The sequence below is a fragment of the Manihot esculenta genome, chromosome 8 (assembly GCF_001659605.2).
Source record: "Manihot esculenta cultivar AM560-2 chromosome 8, M.esculenta_v8, whole genome shotgun sequence".
NCBI lineage: Eukaryota > Viridiplantae > Streptophyta > Magnoliopsida > Malpighiales > Euphorbiaceae > Manihot > Manihot esculenta.
The window spans coordinates 39,335,497-39,357,595 of NC_035168.2; the positions used below are offsets into that span (position 1 = coordinate 39,335,497).

Here is a 22,099-nt window from a genome sequence, read left to right on the forward strand (position 1 = left end):
TTACCCTGTCCTGTCTCAAAAATCTCAAAATTTAATTTTTAATTAATAAAATAATTTAATTTTTGTAATGTAAAAGTGAATAAATATTATAATTCATATGAATGGATTAAATTATTTTATAATTTAAACTATTTATTGAAGAATTAATTACACATTCAAAACCCTAAAAATCTACTAAAGAGGGGAAATTCACTTGCATAGGATATTTACCAAAATATTATTAAATTGAAAAATGAAAAAAATAGAAAAAAATTAAAATAGAAAAATGGCGGGGACAGTTATGAAGAGGTGAAGTCAGGCATATGTGTGTCTGAAAGCGATTCCATCTATTTCTATAAACCAACCACCATTGCCTCCAGCTGTCTTCACTACTTTCTCTCTCATCCTTCCTTCTTTTTCCTTTTTTTCTTTAATTTTATTAAATAATTTACTTAAATTCTCCGTATATTTCGTGACAAATATTGCTGTAAAAAATGACCAAATAAAAGAAAGTTCGCATTTTTCTTTTTTCTACTGTTTGGCATTTTCCCTTTGTATTGGATAAATTTATAGTTCCTTTGATTAATCTATATATAGATTTGTAGAGAGAGAGAAAAAGGGAAATAGCCATAGGAGTCTGTCTATGTGGTATGTTTCCTCGTGATCTCTGCAGTCTACGTGAAATCCCAGATTGTGGTATTGTTTGCTCCATTGTAGTCGTGAGAACAAGTCACATTTCTTGTTGGGTTTTTACTTTCTGGAGAGAGAAACAAGGAAACTGAGGTTTTTGAGGGGAAAGATGGGGACTTTTTCTCTCAAATTATGGTAATTTTGAATGTGGAGTTTAAGGGTTACCTAGTTTATCCTCGAATGATGTTTTTGTTTGCCTGCTAATTCTGTCTTCATCATCGGATTCCCAGCTGAATTTAGCCTTTTCAAGCAACATGTTCAGGTGGGTATCTTTTCTTTTCTCTTATTTGTTTTGTGCATATATGTTTATACGTATTTGTATTTATGATTTCTATGTGTTATTATCTTGACCAGTTCTTTTTTCTGTTAATGATTCTGTGCGTCTGAATTTGACTTTGGTTTGGATGTTTGATGTTTTCTTGTGGTGTTGTTGGTGAGAAATTTGAGAGTCCCAGTTGGGAAATATGTTGGTGAGCCATCCACAATTTCCTCTGATTTGTTTCGAAGACCCAGAATTGTTTAGATTACAAATTTCAATTGCTTTTTTCACTTCTCTTTCATTACCCAAAATAGGATCTTTCCTGATGTGCAACTTGCAATAGAGCAAATAACAATACTTGGACATTTGACCGTTTTCTTTTATGTTGGGAAGCTATTTTTTTTTTTACCCTTTTCTGACAATGCACAGGATTTGTTTGTTCCCATGAATGATGAGAGAAAGAAGAAGAAAAAGGTTATAAAAAAGAAGAGAGAATGTTTGCAAATGGTGTATACTTTTGATGATCTTTTAGAACATTTTCTTCTCTTTGTTTGAAAGAAGTTGAAAAGTGGAGATAACAGATAATGTTTATTCAATCTTTAAGAGCCTGTAGCTCTAATATGAGATTTCACTCAATCCAATTGGGGAATAAAAGCTGTAGTTGCTCAGAATAGTCTTAAAATAAGGATAGAGTTCAGGACTAGGCTCTTAATTTGGTTGATAATGGCATATTTCATTTTATTGACACTGCAACAGTATAACTTGCTTGTCTTTTGATTGATTTATATTATTTATCAAATAAGAAATTTTCGTTAAAGATACTATAAATCTGGTTAGAATAAGAATGAGAAAAATAAAATGCTTAGATACATTAAACTCAGTTGATCCTTTTACAAACTTGTTTGACCACCTTTTTAAGTGTCTGATTTGACTGGATCAGATGATCTCCTATATGTAATCAATGAAGTAAGCCAAGTAATGTTAAAAGTTTCATGATTTGGGCTGAGAAATTGCTTTGTCATTGGAACTAAGTGTTGGCTCTTAGGCAGTAGAAAGGATCTAGGAAGGTGAGTTTGGCTTGCTCATGTATCATTGTGGAATATGGATTTTTTGGGAGCGTAGTGAGGTGAAGAAATTTTGTTTAAAAGAATAAAATCTTAATTGTTGGTAAATTCTTATGTTCTTTCATGTGAGATGTTGAAATCTTTCTCATCCTTGCTTGTTTATTTTGGGAGTGTTGGTCAGTGCTTCATCCAGTTAAAGATGATATAACCCTGCACCAGGTACTCCCATTTTTTATGCTCTGCTCACTTCCATATGTTAAGCTTTGATGAAAATTATTACTTGAGGAAGAATAAAGTAGGTTACTACATGTTGGCATTTGCAATGACATTTGATTTATTTTGTTAATTTAATTTGAAAAACTTCAGGTGATAAGATGCCTACTTGCAATTGGTTTTTTTAGGAAGTGAACAAGTTCTGATATCATATGTGCATGTAATAATAGATAAACTGTTAAAATATTTATAGATTTGGCTCAGTTGTTTGTAGATTTGTCCTCCACCAATTTAATGGCTGCCTACACATCTGATAGGGTTCTTAAGCTGGCCGAGTACATAGCTCTTGATCCAATGGGGAAATATTTCTGACCAGAATGGATCCTCAGGCTTTTATCAGGTTGTCGATAGGCTCCCTTGGATTGAGGATTCCTGGAACAGCACTAAATACTGCAAAGTCAGGAATCCATGCATTCTCTTCCCCATGTTCGTGTGAGATACGGCTTCGAGGTTTCCCTGTGCAAACAACATCTGTTCCTTTAGTATCCTCACCTGATGCGATGCCTGATATTCACAGCATTGCCTCAAGTTTTTATCTTGAAGAATCAGATCTGAAAGCATTATTGACACCTGGTTGTTTCTATACTCATCATGCATGTCTTCAGATTGTTGTTTTCACAGGGAGAAAGGGATCCCACTGTGGTGTTGGCACCAAAAGGCAGCAGATAGGAAAGTTTAAGCTGGAGGTGGGTCCTGAATGGGGAGAAGGGAAGCCAGCAATTCTTTTCAGTGGCTGGACAGGCATAGGAAAAAAAAAGCAACAGAGCAGAAAACCAGGAGCTGAGCTTCATTTGAGAGTAAAACTGGATCCTGATCCAAGATATGTCTTCCAGTTTGAAGATGTGACCACATCAAGTCCTCAAATAGTCCAGCTTCAAGGCTCCATCAAGCAGCCGATATTCAGCTGCAAGTTCAGTCGTGACAGGTGAAATGATTTATGTGCTCCCTTCTACATGATGTTTGTCTAATAAGCTATAGCTTCCATTGGCTCTAGCTACACTGATTTAAGGTATTGAGTTTCAGTTGAATTCCTGTAGTCAAAACAGCTTCGTATGTGCACGCATAGTCTGCAAAATGGATAATTTAAGAGAAAAAGTTAACAGGCAGCATGCTCATTTTGCATGCATTAAGCAGTTCTTTAACCTCAATGCAAGTAACATGATGCGCACTATGTCATAGTGAACTTATCAGGATGAGCATGCTATCATCTAATCATTATATCATAGTTAATTAAGCTTTTGAATGGCATATGATCTGACAGGACGCCTCAGGTGGATCCATTGAGCACCTATCGGTCAACCTCTCTTGATAGCATTGACCTGGAAACAGAAAGAAGAGAACGGAAGGGATGGAAGGTGAAGATACATGATCTCTCTGGCTCAGCTGTTGCGGCAGCCTTCATAACAACTCCGTTTGTGCCATCAACAGGTTGTGATTGGGTTGCCAAGTCCAACCCAGGAGCTTGGTTGATTGTTCGTCCAGATGTCTGCCGGCCTGAGAGCTGGCAGCCATGGGGAAAGCTGGAGGCATGGCGTGAACGTGGTATCAGATCTGATTCCATTTGCTGCAGATTTCACCTCCTTTCTGAAAGCCAAGACGGGGGTGAGTTTCTCATGTCCGAAATCTTCATCAGTGCTGAAAAGGGTGGGGAGTTTTTCATAGACACTGACAGGCTTTTGCGGGCTGCATCAACTCCAATACCAAGTCCACAAAGTAGCGGAGACTTTTCAGGGCTAGGTCCAACAGGTGGTTTTGTCATGAGCTGTAGGGTGCAAGGGGAAGGGAAGCGTAGCAAACCATTGGTTCAATTGGCAATGCGACATGTGACATGTGTGGAGGATGCTGCAATATTTTTGGCACTTGCTGTAGCAGTTGATCTTAGTATTGTGGCATGTAGGCCTTTCCGTAGGAGGCATAGGAGAGGGTCTCGCCATTCTTTATGAAGAAGGAAGAAAATTGCGACTATTTTTCGTGAACAGAGAATGGCTTTACAATATTACGCATTGTGTACATGATCTCCTGTTTATCTTTACTCTTTCAAAAATTGTTCAGTGGGGCATAAGGTATCAATAAAGTCCTCATGATATCTACTCTTAAACCTCACTACTTGTTTGGGACAAAGGTTTTATTGGAAGGATAAGGTCTTAGAGGAATTTTGAAGGTTTTAAAAACCTTCAAAATCCTCAATTTGGGGCATTAGAAGTCAGTAAATCATCATTTACCATACTTTTCTCCCAAACATGATAAAACTAAAAAATTTCACTTTTATCTTCCATTACCTTATTTTACTTTAAAAAATCTTACCTTTCTTATACTCTTTCCAAACAAATTGTTAATGGAACTTCATTTTGCAGTAGCGTAACTTGAAAAGGACTTTTTGGAGGATGGCATATCCTAAAACCTCTTATCTGATAAATGATGACCTAGGATCGCTCCTACCTGACCTTAGAGACCTTAGAAAAGGATTGGTGGTTAGGGGGTTTTCGCCGTATCAACGCTAAACGAGTCATGCTGATCAAAGCATATTTGTTAGAAAGCACCAACTGTGTTTTGCCACACATTCACTTCAAATGATTGAAAAAACAATGGTTGTTAAAACAAACTTGTGGAAAGTTAGACATCATCTAAGGTAACATTAATTTTCCAACAGCTATTTGTGAAGGGAAAATCATGTAAGACCTTTAACTAGCATATTCGGCTGGAGATGGTGTTTGTACACAAAAAATTTCCAAAACCCATCACAGAAGCAATCCATATGATTACAAGCTGTTTACGACTGTGAAAGCGAATCATACAAATCCATATCTATGTCCAACTCTTACATTGATAGTTGGCACGTACTATGCATCTGTTGCTTGAAATAATTGGGCAACCTCTGTAATAGTGCTTCGAGCAGTCTCAATATCTGGTCCGTCCTTCTGATCAGACTCCTCCAATTCAGCCTGAAAATTGAACTTCTCGTGACATTGGTTACATGCAAAACCATATAGATTAAAAAAAATTACACATGGCAGACAGATAAACTGGCAGAACAAGGACGCAATACTTTTTCCACCTTAGCACATTTGTACAAGCATAAACAAATAATAAGTTAACAAGAAAAGCTTCTTGTTTTGCATGTTATGCATAAAAATAATACAAACTTAACAACCCCTGGAGGGTCAAGAACTGAGAGAATGTGGGTTGATTGCAGGGTTCCACTGATAATGTAACAACATTCTAGTAATAATCCAGTTTGCATGAAAAAATTTTCTTCTTAGCTCTTCAACTACATTATGCCCATCGGCTAGCTCGTCATTTTTCTTTTACGCTTGGGTGTTCTCAAATTTATCAAATGAAAGCAGTTAGGTAAAAATAGCCAATGGTACGCAACTACATAGGCTTTACACAAAAGAAAAGAAGGTTAGCTCCTATTCTACCCTGTGGCAGCCTATCTGAATCATAAAGGTTTTATCTCTTTGATAATGACACCCGGGTTATGTAAACACCTTAGTAATCTTCTGTCGCAACATATAATTGAGGTCTTACAACATCATGATATTTCTCCTAGCTGCTGGGGCTAAGACTTGCTAAACTCATTATATGCATCCAGAAACAGAAGAGAATTCTTTGAAGCACAGTCAGAGTGCATTATTCTCAATGACTGAGCAAAGGAACTGTAATCTCTTCTAGCTAAAATCAGCTGATCAAGATTCTAACAAGTTACACAATTGGCACCTCACTGTCCAGTCCCATTGAAATATCTTGTAAACACCTAAAGCTATGCCAAAAGATGATAGGAAATTTCATTTTCATACCCAATTTTTTATAGCAATGAAGACCAACTCATGCAGTTCAGCTCATTGTCCTGAGCTACCAAATTTCATGAACCTCTAAAGTCTTAAAAAATTTCAGAATATTCTTGTGTGACAACTTGAGAGGTGAGAATCAACAGTATGCTAATTGCATATAATATCATACCAAAGTCCCTTTTAGATCAGCTAATGCAGCTTCAAGGCGCTTGTGACAATCAGGAATCATCATCCTTGATTCAGCCAGCACATTTTCCTGTATCAACCAAGAAGAGAAAAAGGTTGACAATTGAAAGATAAAAGAAAAAGAGAAGCCATATTACAAATTAAACCTGTTTCTATATTTGGCTTGTTAGTTATATAATTCAAAATACCAAATTAATGTATTGGCTAGTGAAGCTGATCATATGAATGGAAATTGCATTTTGGAGAAAGCAAAATCAATTCCAAACACGGTTGATGATTGCAATTTCAAGAAGATAATCCAAATTCAAGAAAAGACCAAATCAATGTATAGGCCAGTCAAGCTGATCAAATTAATGAAAATTGCATTTTGGAAAAAGTAAATTCAATTTAAAACATGGTTGAGGATTCCAATTTCAATGAGCTAATTCCAAATTCAAGATCAGATTAACTATAGCTCCCTACACAGTCACCTTCCATACAGTTGTACAGGAATGAGTTGATACAGGTCAAGGTGACACATTACTGATAAGATGGTCTTAGATAGCTTTCATTCATTTAATCAACAATAATGCGTGAAGAGTTAATCACAAAGACTGATAAAAAGCACTTAGCAATCATATTCATTCAGAGACAAGTCCTACTCTCTATGTCTGAAAACTGGACCTCAATTAATACAGATTCTACAAAAAATTTACATATTATGGATCTTAGACATCACGAAACCATACCTGAAGAAGACTAACTGAATAATCCATGAGTCATCTCTGTTCCTATCCTATTGGTCCACTTCTATCATTTCTTCCTTGATCATTCAAAACAAACATTTTCCTGTGCCTCTGTGAGTGTATATGTACACGTTATACTCTCCATCCTAGGAGTTCCTTTCCTCCTTTCTCCACAATGTTTTATTATATATTTTTTTTTAAAAAAAATCAAATTTGTAATTTTCCATCCTTCCCTTCCAATTCAAAGTTCATAATATTTCTCCCACCAAAAAGCGAACAGAAAATTGCAGATCTCCAGCAGAACCCAACAGCACCAGCAAGGCTAAAGAAACACTATTTTCGATATTCCTAAAATAAAAACCATAGACCAATACCATGTCTACGTAGTCTTCAAAAGTATGCATACCTGTTGCTTAAGGTCATAAGGGTCCGCTCCTTTCTCCTTCATGTCAGCTGTTTTAGCAGCTTCTCTCTCAACCTCTTTCTCATAGGAATGCATTTCCTTCAAAATGCGTTTGCAAGTACTCGTCTTGATTTTCAGATTTCTAAGCGTAGCCATCTAATCTATTCCCGAAAAAAACACAAAGACCCATTTAAAGGGCTTCAATAAAAAGGAAAACTTCATTTCTTAGCCTGCATTTTCTTACTTGGACGGAGTGAAGGAATGTTTTATAAAGTAAAGTAATGGAATATAAGGCATTGAAACTCCTCAATTCACCAAGATGAGTTAAAAAGAGAGGTTTCTTTTGGAAGTTTCAAAACCTCCAAAAACCTTATCTTGCTTAAAAATCTTGCCTCCAAAAAGTTCCAACCAAGCACAGTGTTAGAAAACAAAATGAGGTTAGGGTTTTGGCATCTGAGAGAGATAAAGGCAATGGGATCTGAATTATCTAAGAAACTGGAACAAATTTCTCAACGACAAAGGTTTCACAAAATGAGATAATTCCATTGAAATTCAAATCCACAAAAAGTGAAAGAGAGATTGAGAAAGAAAGAAAAAGAGTACCTTAGCTTGAATTGCTTTGATGGAAGGGAGAAAGAGCGTCGGAAGTGCAAAATCAGTCAGCTGCAAAAGCTCTGGAGGAGAGGGAAATGGATGATTCTGTTCATGTCACGTGCAGCACGTGAGACAAGTGGACTGGGCCTAAGCCCACTTGAAACGGATCGTTATGGACCACCGGCCTTTTCGTCAGAAACAAACGCTTGAATCATTCATCGTCTTCTTCCTCGTGCTCTTCTTGTGTGATTTTTCAGTTTCAGGAGACAGAAAGGTTTCTGTAATTTGAACCCTAACTGTGAAGAGAGAGAGAGAGAGAGATGGAGATAGAATTGGAGCCAAGAGTAAAACCACTGAGCTACAAAGTGAAGGGAATGTCGAGAGAATCTCTGTCTCAAAAAGCCTCTCACGTCCTCGATACCGACCTCCGCTCCCACTGGTCCACAGGCACCAACACTAAAGAGTGGATCCTCCTTGAACTCGATGTAAGTTTTTCTGTTTTTTTTTTCTTCTCCCTTTTTTCATATGCTTTGTGACTTGTACTATTTCTCAACGGTTATTTATGATCCAAGTTAACTGTATGCTTCTTAGCTATGCTTTGAAGTCTGAATTAGACCTTTGTATGGTTCCTGGGTGCACTGAGTAATTAGGAGGAAACAAGAGAATTCTTGGAATTTTTTTTAATTAGTACAAGAGTGGAGAAGATGTTATATACTGAGTTTCAGGTTGCTTTCACTTGGTTTGAGTAAAAATATATTGAATAAGCTTGTTTGCTCTGATTATTGGTTTCAGGAACCTTGCTTGCTGTCACATATACGGATATATAACAAGTCAGTACTTGAGTGGGAAATCTCAGTTGGTTTGCGATACAAGGTTAGTTGTTGGTCCTTATATTTAGATTCTGATTAGTTTAACATTTCATTTTGTGGTGTCGTACTTTACACTCTGAATTTAAAATGTGAAAACTGTTCTGTATTATAACAAGAAGAGTTTAGTAGCAAAAGAATACTTGATGATAAGTGATAGTTGACATTGACGCAGAAATTAGACTGTGTATCGATAACTCTGGTAAGTAAAATGAATTCCTCTGTGATTATCGGGCTATAATCCTTATCTATGAAAATGATACATTGGAGATGGATATAAAATTACTTTTGGCCGAAATAAGTGTTACCGTCTCTGTCCTTGTACTACTGAGCTTCAATGGTGCCTCCAGTGTATGTGACCATGGACTTTAAAAACTCTTTTCAAGTCACCATTATTACAGCTGTTGTTGGCCATTAGGCTTTAGCTCTCAATCTGGTTCTTTCTATTAGTAATTTGTTTTTGCAAAAAAGCTGATCGCTTTTGCATAATATCATTAATTGCATTTATTAATTTTAATATGCATATTATGGTATCTTTTTAATTGTATGATTAGCTAGTATGGAAGAGCATTAAGTTGGTTCAGCTCTGAACTGAAATGGAAAAAAAAAAAAATACTGATTTCATGTAGAATACCAACAGACACCAAACTGAACTAAGAGAAGAACCAAATCTTTTTGGTTCAGTTCAGGACTGTTGTTTTGAATCAGTCCAACTTCTGCCGTTTTATGAAAAAAATAAACACTGGTTTTTCAAATTCATCCCTTCCACAGAAATTCCATCAAATAAACAATGCAAGGACAACAATTCAACAACTTCAAGCTTTTAACAATTGAATCTACATCTCTCATATAAAAGTAATACCCAGACAATTAAATAACATAAATTCTAGAAATCTAAAGTTTTCAACAATACCAAGTTGTTTGATTGTCATGGCATCATGGTGAAGAAAAGCGATAAGAGTAGATCTGAGACTTGGGAAGCAAGAACCAAAGAAGAGTAGCTCTGAGCAAGAACTAGATGGACTGAGGTGCAAGGTTTGTGATAACTGAAACATAGTCATGACCTTATGCTTGTGTGAGAACTAAATGTAATGAACAACATTCAGTGGGTCTTGCAATGAGAGCTGAAACATAGCCAACAAAGATTGGTGGGTTTGTTGAAAGAAAAAGAAAATGTAGAAACTAAGAGAAAGAAGATGGAAGGCTGGGACTTGAGGAAGAAGATGGAATGGTTTGGGAAGGGATAGAAATAAGTGTTACTGTCCTTGAAAAGAGATGGATATAAAATTACTTTTGGCTGAAATAAGTGTTACTGTCTCTGTCCTTGCACTACTGAACTTCAATGGTGCCTCCAGTGTATGTGACCATGGACTTTAAAAACTCTTTTCAAGTCACCATTATTACAGCTGTTGTTGGCCATTAGACTTTAGCTCTCAATCTGGTTCTTTCTATTAGTAATTTGTTTTTGCAAAATAGCTGATCGCTTTTGCATAATATCATTAATTGCATTTATTAATTTTAATATGCATATTATGGTATCTTTTTAATTGTATGATTAGCTAGTATGGAAGAGCATTAAGTTGGTTCAGCTCTGAATTCAAATGGAAAAAAAAACTGATTGCATGTAGAATACCAACCGACACCAAACTAAACTAAGAGAAGAATGGAATCTTTTTGGTTCAGTGCAGGACTGTTGTTTTGAATAAGTCCAACTTCTGCCGTTTTATGAAAAAAATAACCACTGGTTTTCAAATTCATCCCTTCACAGAAATTCCACCAAATAAACAATGCAAGAACAACAATTCAACAACTTCAAGCTTTTAACTATTGGATCTACATCTCTCATATAAAAGTAATACCCAGACAATTAAATAACATAAATTCTAGAAATTTAAAGTTTTCAACAATACCGAGTTGTTTGATTGTCATGGCATCATGGTGACGAGAAGCGATAAGAGTAGATATGAGTTTTGGGATGCAAGAACCAAAGAAGAGTAGCTCTGAGCGAGAACTAGATGGACTGAGGTGCAAGGTTTGTGATAACTGAAACATAGTCATGATCTTATGCTTGTGTGAGAACTAAATGTAATGAACAACATTCCGTAGGTCTTGCTATGAGAGCTGAAACATAGCCAACAAAGATTGGTGGGTTTGTTGAAAGAAAAAGAAAATGTAGAAACTTAGAGAAAGAAGATGGAAGGCTGGGACATGAGGAAGAAGATGGAATGGTTTGGGAAGGGATAGGTCCCATTAGTCGTGAAAGAGAGTAGGGTGGGTGATACATATATGGTCGTGTGGTTTGGTTTGGTTTTTTCTTATTGATTTTGGTTAATTAACCAATTTGAAAATCAAAATGTTATGAAATTAATAACCAAATCAAATTGAATGGACCAGCTAATCAAATTGAAATAACCACATTGGGTGGGTTTATTAGTATAACGGAGAACTTCTGGGCCTTATTAGCTAGGTTTGAAATATAAAAAAGGCATATAATGTTAATTGCACTTGAGAGAACTTTACTGATAATGAGTGAAAGCTTAAACCAAGTTAGTGCTATAAATCTAAAGGTAGAGTTACTCTGTTAAGCGTTAGCACTGTGCTATCCTAAGACCTTTTTAACTTAAGAAAAAGAAAGATCATAAAAGTTCGTAGAAGCATTAATACCATATCCTTTTAGGTAATCTTGTAAATTTGAGCATTTGATGCTATTCAATTGTCAAAGAAAATTAATGAATTTCATGTCTGTAATTGCTGCAGGGATTTAGTCTTTGATAAAAGTTCACTTATTAATATAAATACTGTATGCTATGTTTGTTCTTACTGACTTTTAATCTATGATATTTGGTTAAAGAAAAAGGTAATTGCTTCTGAATCAAATCATCATATCATCAATAATATTTTCAATGGCATGTGAGGATGGCCAGCTAGAGCATCGTCGAAGCCAACTTTCTGATGTTATTTATTATGGCTTATTGAATGTGCTCCATTACTTATTTTGTATTATTGACATCCCCTTTCTTCCCGTATAATCAGCCAGAGACATTTGTAAAAGTTCGCCCACGCTGCGAAGCACCTCGTCGTGATATGATATACCCCATGAACTACACTCCATGCCGCTATGTGCGAATATCTTGTTTACGGGGAAATCCCATTGCCATTTTTTTCATTCAGGTATGTGAAAAGTTTGGTGTGCTGTGTATGCTGCTCTGGATTGTGGATTGAGGTGCCATCACATTATAGGTTTGTTATCACTTAGTTTTGCAAATCTAAACTATCTGGCATGTGCTAGGCTGCCAGCCAGTGGATGCTTTAGGGAATACAATGAAGTTTTGTGCTAATGATAATCATAGTAAGGGATGTGGCAATTTTCTTTTGGAAGATGTTCTCTAAAAATTTTGTGCGATAATATCTTAATATTCTTTGCTCACTTTCCTGTCCTTTTCTGGAAACACTTATAATCATTTTGTTGGGACTCAGCTTTGTTGGCACTGATGTTGTTCCGTTATTCCTACCTTGCAGCTGATTGGGGTTTCAGTGGCTGGTCTTGAACCAGAGTTTCAACCAGTGGTTAACCACTTGATGCCACACATCATGTCTCACAAGCAAGATGCTGACGATATGCATCTTCAGGTGGATCACAGTATCACATTTTTCTCCAATTTTAACACTTGGTTTTTCCCTTGTATTATTATATCTCTTTGCCTTGTGATGCCCCTTTTTTGTAGTTGCTTCAAGATATGACAAACCGGCTGCTAGTATTCCTTCCACAAATCGAGGTATATAATTTAGTTATTCCATTCAGCTAAGGATCTTTATTTCTTTCTTTTTCTATTTTAAATAAAATATCGATTCTGTGTTTCTATTACCATACATCACTTTGCAGGCAGACTTAACCACCTTCTCAGACTCTGCTGAGCAGAACTTGCGTTTTCTTGCAATGCTTGTGGGTCCATTATACCCGATACTCCATATTGTGAATGAAAGGTTGGTTAACATGTTGAATACCTTTTATATGTTATCTAGTTGCAAGCTTTCCATAAGTTTGACACAAGATTGTGCTTTCTATGCTGTTATGTACATAAACCGAAGACTTTAAATAATGCTCTCGCTTTCTTCCTTCTGCTTATACTGTGAAACATCCATATTTTATAATATCCTTGTTTTGGAGGAGCAGTATGTAAAAGTAAAGCTGACAACTGGCTGATTGAGTTTCTTATTGATAGTGAGGATTGAGGAGAAGATTTTCTGCAGAAGAAAGATATTTGAATATACTATGATGTGGATTGTGTTATTCTCTAACATCTATTCTCATTACCTTTATGATTCAAATCTTTGGGATTTTAATTTTATTTTTATTATAAATATTCCTAAATTAGGTTGATTTTTTTGTGTATGAATACTGAAATCTTATAAAGATCAATTCAATTAGAATAAAATAAAAAATTCCTCCCAAAATTTTTCATGGTATCAGAGCTTTTTTTCCTGATTTTAGAGTTTAAATTCAATTTTTTTAGGGTTTCTAAAACCTATCTACCTTTTTGGTGCTACCCTATCGAGTGCTATCCTATCTAGGAATTTTATTTCATCTCGCCGCCGCCGCCACTAGCAGGGTCACCAGACCGTCGCCAGCTAGCCGTTTAATTCCGACGCCGGAAAACCACGCGCGTGAGGCTCACGCGCCATCGTAAGATTTTGCGTCTTTCCCATGCACCGACGCATGTGACGTTTTTCAATGGTCTTTTTCGACGGTGATTATTTCCGGCAGACTCGCCTTCAAGCGCCTTTGACCCGTGTGGACCTGTGACTTGGTTTACCTTTTTTCGGTGTGGGAGACGTTTTTCGGTGGTTTTTCCGGCAGTGATCCTTTTCGGAAGACTCACCTTCAAGTCGCACTTCTGATCTGCTGGATCCGTGCCTTTTTCGCCGATGAACAGTAATTCTTTCTTCAGTAACAATAATTTTCCACTGTTTTTATAGAAAAAGGACGGTTTTTTCTTGAAATGGCAATGACTTGTGTGGGTAATGTAAGGACTTCTGATAATATTTTTATTTCGTCTCTTGATTCTACTCCATGGATCATTGATTCTGGTGCAAATAGGCATATAATGGGCTCCTCTGAAAGCTTCCTTAATTATCTTTCATATCTATAAAAAGACACTATCAGAATCGCATTGCAGATGGTTCTTCTACTCCTATATCTAGAATCGGTTCTATTATTTGTACTCCAAATATTAAGTTATCCTCTGTTCTTCATGTTCCTTATTTCCCTATTAATCTTTTATCTGTTAGTGCTCTCACCAAAACACTTAACTGTAAAATTAAATTTTTTCCTGACCATTATATTATTCAAGACCTTCAAACTGGGAAGAAGATTGGCAATAGTAGACTGCACGATGGCTTATATATGTTGAAAGGGAATCCGAGTTTGAATTCAACTCAGGCTCTTTTTGAAAGAAATCAGGATGTCAACAAGAAATCATACAAGAAATCATACACCCATTCTTTTTTGTTTTAGATAAACTTTATTCTTCTTTATTTTAGAGAAATTTTATCCTAATTTATTTTTCAAGGCTCAATGTGGTTTTTTAGTTTGTGATACTTGTGAGTATGCTAAGCATATAAGAACCTCTTATTTCTCCAGTAATAATAGGAGTATGATCCTTTTGTGACCATCCATTTTGATGTTTGGAGACCTATTCAAATGGTCGCACTATCTGCTAATCGTTGGTTTGTTACTTTTATTGATTGTTGCACTGGCATGACTTAGGTTTATTTGATAAAAGCAAAGAGTGATGTGGTTTCTTGCTTTTAATCTTTTTACAAGATGATTTGTACTCAATTTGATGCTAAGATAAAAGTTTTGATAACCGATAATGGTACAGAGTACATGGATGGCTGTCTTTCTGCTTATTGAAGTCTAATGTCATACTGCATCAAACTAGTTGTCTTTACATTAGTGCTCAAAATAGTGTTACTGAAAGAAAAAATACACCTGTTGGAAGTAACTTGATTTCTCCTTTTCACTATGTACCTTCCATAAACCTATTGGAGAGATGCAATCTTACCTTCAGCTTATCTCATTAATAGAATGCCTCTCAAAACCCTTGTTTTTAAAAGCCCTTTAGAGGTGCTAGAAAGAAAAAATGCTTATATTGTTCTATCAAACACCTATGCACGTGTTTTGTACATATTAGGATAGGTGGGAAGCTCGATCTGAGGGCTATTAAATGTGTGTTTGTTGGGTAGTTTTTGTATATCCCATACAGAAGGGTTACAAGTGTTACCACCCTCTATCTACTAGAAAATATTTTATCAGTATGGAGATTACATTTAGAGAGACTAAACCTTACTTCAGTACTACCCCATCACCTCTTTAGGGGGAGGACAATGAGAGAGAAGAGATGATTTCTAGTCGTATAACTCTAGAATGTTTTACTCTAGAGGAGACTACTATACAGGAGAGACTATTGGTGATCAGGAGACTATCATGCAGGGGAGATTATTGGTGACCAAATTGGATGTTTGGATAAACCAGATTTAAGGAGATACTCAAGAAGAGACAAAACAGAAGTAGAAAAGCCCATTATGCAGCCTACTCAGTGTCATAAATCTTCATCTTTTCCATCTGGTGAGTTATTCCTAAATCTTGAGTATTACCCCATCACCTCTTAGGGGGAGGACAATGAGAGAGAAAAGATGATTTCTGGTCCTATAACTCTAGAACATTTTACTCTAGAGGAGACTACTATACAGGAGAGACTATTGGTGATCAGGAGACTATTATGCAGGAAAGACTATTGGTGACCAAATTGGATGTTTGGATAAATCAGATTTAAGGAGATACTTAAGAAGAGACAACAAAAGTAGGAAAAGCCATTATGCAGCCTACTCAATGTCATAAATCTTCATCTTCTCCATCTGGTGAGTTATTCCTAAATCTTGAGTCCTTTGATGATCTAAATAAACCAATTGCTCAAAGAAAATGAGTTAGATCTTGCACAAAGCACTCTATTTTTAACTTTCTCTATTATGATTCTTTGTCTCTATCCTATAGAGCTGTTGCCTTGTTTATTTCCTCTGTGTCTATTCTATAGAATTGGAATGAAGCTCTTGCAAATCCTAAATGGAAGGGAGCTTGAAGAGATGAAAGCACTAGCAAAAAATGAGACTTGAGAGCTTGTCACTTTTCCACTTGGGAATCACTCTCCCACATGGGAAGAAACTTGTTAACTGCAAATGGGTGTTCACGGTGAAACTCAAAGCAGATGGATCAATTAAAAGTTTCAAGACTAAACTAGTGGCCAAAGGATACACTTGAATCTATGGAGTGGATTACTAGGAGATATTTGTCCCTGTTACCAAAATGAACTCAATTAGAGTCTTGCTATTTTGCGTTGTTAACTGGAATCTCCAACAATTTGATGTGAAAAAAGCATTTCTTAGAAAAAATACATTCTAGATCTTTTAGAAAAAACTAGTATGTTAGATTGCAAACCAGCAGAAACTCCCATTGAGAGCAATCCCAAGCTACAAGTAGGGATCGGTGAATTAGTGGATATGGGCAGATATTAGAGGTTGGTAGGTAGACTGATTTATCTTTCGCATATTCGACCAGGCATAACATATGCAGTCAGTTTATGCATGATTCTCGTGAGTCTCACATGTAAGTTGTTTTTCGCATGTTGTGATACTTGAAGTCTGCTCTTGGAAAAGGTTTTTTATTCTCTAAACACGATCATTTTTGCATATATTCATTCACAAATGCAGATTGGACTGGATCCTTGATAATAAAAGGTCAATTAGTGGTTACTGTACACTTGTGAAAGGAAACCTTGTCACTTGGAGAAGCAAAAAGCAAAGTATTGTTGCTCGATCAAGTGTCGAGGCCAAAAATAGAGCGATGGCACAAGGTGTTTGTGAACTTTTATGCTTGCAGGGATTATTGGAGGAATTGAAACTATTAAAGAGGGATAAACTCCTCTTGTACTGTGACAATAAAGCTGCCATCAGTATAGATCACAATATGGTTCATCATAGATCATAATCCGGCTCAGCATGACCGAACGAAGCGCATAAAGATTGATTGACACTTTATTAATGAAAAATTAATAAATGGTGTTTTGAGGTTAGATTATATGACTTTCGATGAACAACTAGCTGATTTGTTTAGCAAAGGAATCAGCAACAAGACCTATCATACCTTGATAAAGTTAGGCATGTGTGTGATATTTATGCACCAACTTGAGGGGGAGTGTTAAACTAATATAGAGAGTTTCTAATTAGGATGATTCAAATTTTTGGGATCTTAATTAGACGTGATTTAAGGGATTTTATTTGTATTGTAAATATTTCTAATTTAGGTTGATTCTTTCTATATTGTTGAATCTCACATCTGTTGTGGAAAGGGGTAATGTGCCCCTTATATGGGCCATAGGCACTCCTCCCTCTTGATGATATGGATTCAATAGGGCAAAGTTCTAACAATGGTGTGGAGCAAACTTATGTCATTCAAATGGATCTACAAGGAGTTCAAAATCATATTCATATGATCCATTTATATTTGGGGCGTGCTTCAACTCACATGGGACAGATTTGGTGCAACACTTGCAATCATAGGCTTAGGGAGCCTAATCAAACCCATGGGCTAAAACTACACAAAGGGAAGCCTAAAGTGAAGATCAAGTAAGGCTTTTGTGAAGATTCAGCTTTGTTATGATGGGCTTGCTATATTTTTATCATCTAACACTTGTTTTATTTTAGCTTTGTTTGGGCTTGTATTCTGGCCATAATTTATCTTTTAAGTTTTAGAGTGTTGGGCCATGTTTTGGGCTTATGTTTTAATACTTATGTGTTATGTTAGTGTGTGATTGGGCTTGGGCCTTATGTGTTTAAGTCAGGTCCAAGAAGAGTGTCTTAGGGTTTTATTTGTTTTTCTCCTTACTATATAAGGAGAAGAAACAATTGTAAGAGGAGCTTTTAATCAAATATTTCAGAATTCTTTTCATGCCTTTGGCGTGTATTGCTTTGAGTGAGAGTGAGGATTTGCTTTCATCAATTGCACCAAGAATCTTGGCTAACTTATCAACTATCCGTTGTGGCGTTTGTCGGATTCTCATCTAAATCCTTCGATCATTGGTGTTTCAGCTTCTCTAAGTTTGGGGTGCCATAGGAGGTGAGTTTATCAAATCTTTGGATTCCATATCTACTTGTGCGTGTGGGTTTGAGGCTTGTGCCATAGGGTTCCGCGTCAGTTGGTATCAGAGCCAAAGTGAGGTAAATTCTTATTTATCTCAGGATCTAGAGTTTTTTTTTCTGGGTTTTCCTTTTCTTCGTTATTGATTTCTGTGAGTTTCCTTTTCTTCGTTACTGAGTTTTCCTTTTTTTCTGAGTTTTTTTTTTCTGAGTTTTCCTTTTCTTCGTGCATCACAAAAAAAAAAAAAATCGCAATACAAAAAAAAAAAAAAACGAAAAAAAAAAAAAAAAAAAAATTCCCTTTGCCTTATCTTGTTCTGGCAGAAATTGTGATTGTATCTATATTTCCGTACCTATCTCAATTGATTGCTGTAGTTTGTGGGAATCAATTTGGAAATTTGAAATTTGAATTGGCTTGAATCCAGATTAGAGACAAAAGAAATCTGCCTATTGAATTTTATTTGATTTTTTTTCTGTCTCTATTTGTGGGTCTTGATACTTGCCTTTTTGGGTAGATTTTAATAGATCCATATTTAATTTACTTTGAAGTGAATTAAATTCAAAATTTTCCAGATTCGTTTTTATTTGAATTCTAAGTTTCCTTTTTGGTTTAAGCTTGTTTATTTCCTTGACATTGCTGGAGTATTATTTGCTTGTGTCTATACTCTAGGTGATATTTTCAAGTAGCACAAAACCTAGTTCGTGTGTTACTTTCCAAATTGTCAGTGTCTTCTTTCTAGTTTTTGCGCTCTTCGTTCTTTCTTTAGGTTTTCTTTTTTTTGTTTCATTAAACGCACCTTGTGGTTAGTTGGTTGACCTTAGTTTCTGAAGTGCAATTGAAGAATCAGCAAAAGAGTGGTAAGTGTGCAAACACTTGAGTTCTTTCTTTTCTAACACAATATTTGCTAGTTCTCTTTGTTCTTTGTTGATTAAAGGTAGGATGAGTAAAGATCAGAATGTCTCACCAGCGTCCGCTTCTACAAGAATACCTCAAAGAACTCATAATTGCGATAATGACTGTGATGATTCGGATGTGTCTGTTAATAATGTGTTGCTTGCTGCACATTGTGAGATGCTTGTTGCTAGGCGTGCTCTGAATATGCAGGTTAAGGAAGAAAGCCTGGAACAACGGGAAAACATATTTCACACTAGGTGTTTGGTTAATGGAAAAGTGTGTACTGTCATTATTGATGGAGGTAGTTGTGCAAATGTGGCTAGTGTGTATATGGTGGAGAAATTGGGCTTGGCTTCTATTAAACACCCTAAGCCATACAGATTGCAATGGTTGAACGAATGTGGTGAGGTCAGAGTTACACGCCAGGTGGTTATACCATTTTCTATTGGTAGGTATAAGGATGAGATCTTGTGCGATGTGGTACCTATGCAGGCAAGCCATATATTGTTGGGTAGGCCGTGGCAATATGATAGAAAGGTGCAACATGATGGGCTCAATAACAAGTACTCCTTCACTCATGAAGGACAGAAGCTTATACTCGCTCCTTTATCACCTCAAGAGGTATATGCCGATCACATAAAAATGCTGGAGAGGGAGAGGGAGGCTTCGGCCTTGGCTACAAAGGTGAGTGAGAGCTTGAGTTCTGTGGAAAAAATGAGAGAAAAGAGTGAGTTTGAGGGTAACGAGGCTGGAAAAGAATCAAGACTAGTTCAAGGAGGGAAGATGGAGAAAGAAAAGGAGAAAGAAGAGGCTAAAGTTCCAATGTCAACTTCCATAGAGATTCAAATTGAAGAGGAAGTTGTAATGCAATCATCTAATGTAGTTGTTCTTGAAGATTCCATTAATGAGCTTATAGAAGAGGTTGTGAATGATGGTAGACATGGGGAGCACATGATTGATGAGGTGGAGGAGATGAATAAGACTGTTTTGGAAGTTGTAGAGGAGAATGGGTCACATCCACATGATCTTTCTATGACTAATATTTTTATGCCTAGTTCATTTGTTCTTGATGTGCAGGTTGTTGATGAAAACATTCATGACGAAAGTTTTATCCTATTTCCACCTATTCAAAAGGAGGTCTTTGAAGATACATGGGTTCCTAAAGCTTCCGTTTTTGACATAAATATCAGCAAGATTCGAGGACGAATCTTTTCTAAAGAAGGAGAGAATGATATGGATTCAATAGGGCAAAGTTCTAACAATGGTGTGGAGCAAACTTATGTCATTCAAATGGATCTACAAGGAGTTCAAAATCATATTCATATGATCCATTTATATTTGGGGCGTGCTTCAACTCACATGGGACAGATTTGGTGCAACACTTGCAATCATAGGCTTAGGGAGCCTAATCAAACCCATGGGCTAAAACTACACAAAGGGAAGCCTAAAGTGAAGATCAAGTAAGGCTTTTGTGAAGATTCAGCTTTGTTATGATGGGCTTGCTATATTTTTATCATCTAACACTTGTTTTATTTTAGCTTTGTTTGGGCTTGTATTCTGGCCATAATTTATCTTTTAAGTTTTAGAGTGTTGGGCCATGTTTTGGGCTTATGTTTTAATACTTATGTGTTATGTTAGTGTGTGATTGGGCTTGGGCCTTATGTGTTTAAGTCAGGTCCAAGAAGAGTGTCTTAGGGTTTTATTTGTTTTTCTCCTTACTATATAAGGAGAAGAAACAATTGTAAGAGGAGCTTTTAATCAAATATTTCAGAATTCTTTTCATGCCTTTGGCGTGTATTGCTTTGAGTGAGAGTGAGGATTTGCTTTCATCAATTGCACCAAGAATCTTGGCTAACTTATCAACTATCCGTTGTGGCGTTTGTCGGATTCTCATCTAAATCCTTCGATCATTGGTGTTTCAGCTTCTCTAAGTTTGGGGTGCCATAGGAGGTGAGTTTATCAAATCTTTGGATTCCATATCTACTTGTGCGTGTGGGTTTGAGGCTTGTGCCATATCTAATTCCTTAAGGTGCACATTTAAGGCAACTGGATCTAAATCGATTTGGTGTCAAATCCTTTTTTTTTAATGCCCATTTTCGTCCATGTTTCTGATCTGAGAGAAATTTATATTTTTTTTTTCTGATTCTATTTGTGGTGCTTTGATACCAACTGACGCGGAACCCTATGGCACAAGCCTCAAACCCACACGCACAAGTAGATATGGAATCCAAAGATTTGATAAACTCACCTCCTATGGCACCCCAAACTTAGAGAAGCTGAAACACCAATGATCGAAGGATTTAGATGAGAATCCGACAAACGCCACAACGGATAGTTGATAAGTTAGCCAAGATTCTTGGTGCAATTGATGAAAGCAAATCCTCACTCTCACTCAAAGCAATACACGCCAAAGGCATGAAAAGAATTCTGAAATATTTGATTAAAAGCTCCTCTTACAATTGTTTCTTCTCCTTATATAGTAAGGAGAAAAACAAATAAAACCCTAAGACACTCTTCTTGGACCTGACTTAAACACATAAGGCCCAAGCCCAATCACACACTAACATAACACATAAGTATTAAAACATAAGCCCAAAACATGGCCCAACACTCTAAAACTTAAAAGATAAATTATGGCCAGAATACAAGCCCAAACAAAGCTAAAATAAAACAAGTGTTAGATGATAAAAATATAGCAAGCCCATCATAACAAAGCTGAATCTTCACAAAAGCCTTACTTGATCTTCACTTTAGGCTTCCCTTTGTGTAGTTTTAGCCCATGGGTTTGATTAGGCTCCCTAAGCCTATGATTGCAAGTGTTGCACCAAATCTGTCCCATGTGAGTTGAAGCACGCCCCAAATATAAATGGATCATATGAATATGATTTTGAACTCCTTGTAGATCCATTTGAATGACATAAGTTTGCTCCACACCATTGTTAGAACTTTGCCCTATTGAATCCATATCACTTGAGCTACCTTTTGGGGTGAGTTAGGCCTGACCCAAATTTAACATGGTATCAGAGCCTCCCCATCCGATATTGGGCGCCCCATAAATGTGCCACGACTAGTAAAAATTCTGGGCGTGAGGGGGTGTGTTGAACCCCACATTGGTTGTGAAAAGGGGTAATGTGCCCCTTATATGGGCCATAAGCACTCCTCCCTCTTGAGCTAGCTTTTGG

General features: G+C 36.5%; 3 protein-coding genes across 18 annotated transcripts in view; 2 read left to right on the forward strand and 1 right to left on the reverse strand.

The window, feature by feature from the left end:
- The first annotated feature begins 474 nt into the window (after window positions 1-474).
- On the forward strand, window positions 475-4,461 carry LOC110620156. Of its 9 annotated transcripts, none has more exons than XM_021763766.2 (4): window positions 475-931; window positions 2,174-2,211; window positions 2,470-3,190; window positions 3,527-4,461. In XM_021763766.2, exons 3-4 carry the CDS (start codon window positions 2,583-2,585, stop codon window positions 4,206-4,208), a joined length of 1,290 nt encoding a protein of 429 aa, XP_021619458.1. In that variant the 5' UTR covers window positions 475-931; window positions 2,174-2,211; window positions 2,470-2,582; the 3' UTR covers window positions 4,209-4,461. The 9 variants fall into 9 exon arrangements, with proteins under 9 accessions (XP_021619458.1, XP_021619461.1, XP_021619462.1 ...); XM_021763769.2 differs by having other exon boundaries at window positions 2,480-3,190; XM_021763770.2 differs by having other exon boundaries at window positions 2,523-3,190.
- A 378-nt stretch (window positions 4,462-4,839) lies between these two features.
- On the reverse strand, window positions 4,840-8,127 carry LOC110620157 (tubulin-folding cofactor A). Of its 3 annotated transcripts, none has more exons than XM_021763773.2 (4): window positions 7,974-8,099; window positions 7,374-7,526; window positions 6,226-6,312; window positions 4,840-5,219 (listed from the first exon to the last, which is right to left on the reverse strand). In XM_021763773.2, exons 2-4 carry the CDS (start codon window positions 7,524-7,526, stop codon window positions 5,106-5,108), a joined length of 354 nt encoding a protein of 117 aa, XP_021619465.1. In that variant the 5' UTR covers window positions 7,974-8,099; the 3' UTR covers window positions 4,840-5,105. The 3 variants fall into 3 exon arrangements, with proteins under 3 accessions (XP_021619465.1, XP_021619464.1, XP_021619466.1); XM_021763772.2 differs by having other exon boundaries at window positions 4,924-5,219; window positions 7,374-7,531; window positions 7,974-8,127; XM_021763774.2 differs by having other exon boundaries at window positions 4,924-5,207; window positions 7,374-7,531; window positions 7,974-8,121.
- An 18-nt stretch (window positions 8,128-8,145) lies between these two features.
- The window catches only part of LOC110620154, a 29,933-nt gene continuing 15,979 nt past the window's right edge, over window positions 8,146-22,099 (forward strand). For all 6 annotated transcript variants that reach the window (XR_002488773.2, XR_006351594.1, XM_021763758.2 and 3 more), the window contains exons 1-6: window positions 8,146-8,449; window positions 8,757-8,837; window positions 11,864-12,001; window positions 12,350-12,460; window positions 12,556-12,606; window positions 12,714-12,814. Coding sequence is in view for 4 of the 6 variants with exons in the window: in XM_021763758.2 (XP_021619450.1) it covers window positions 8,285-8,449; window positions 8,757-8,837; window positions 11,864-12,001; window positions 12,350-12,460; window positions 12,556-12,606; window positions 12,714-12,814 (647 nt within the window). In the remaining 2 variants the exon portion in view is untranslated. The remainder of the gene's footprint in view (window positions 8,450-8,756; window positions 8,838-11,863; window positions 12,002-12,349; window positions 12,461-12,555; window positions 12,607-12,713; window positions 12,815-22,099) is intronic.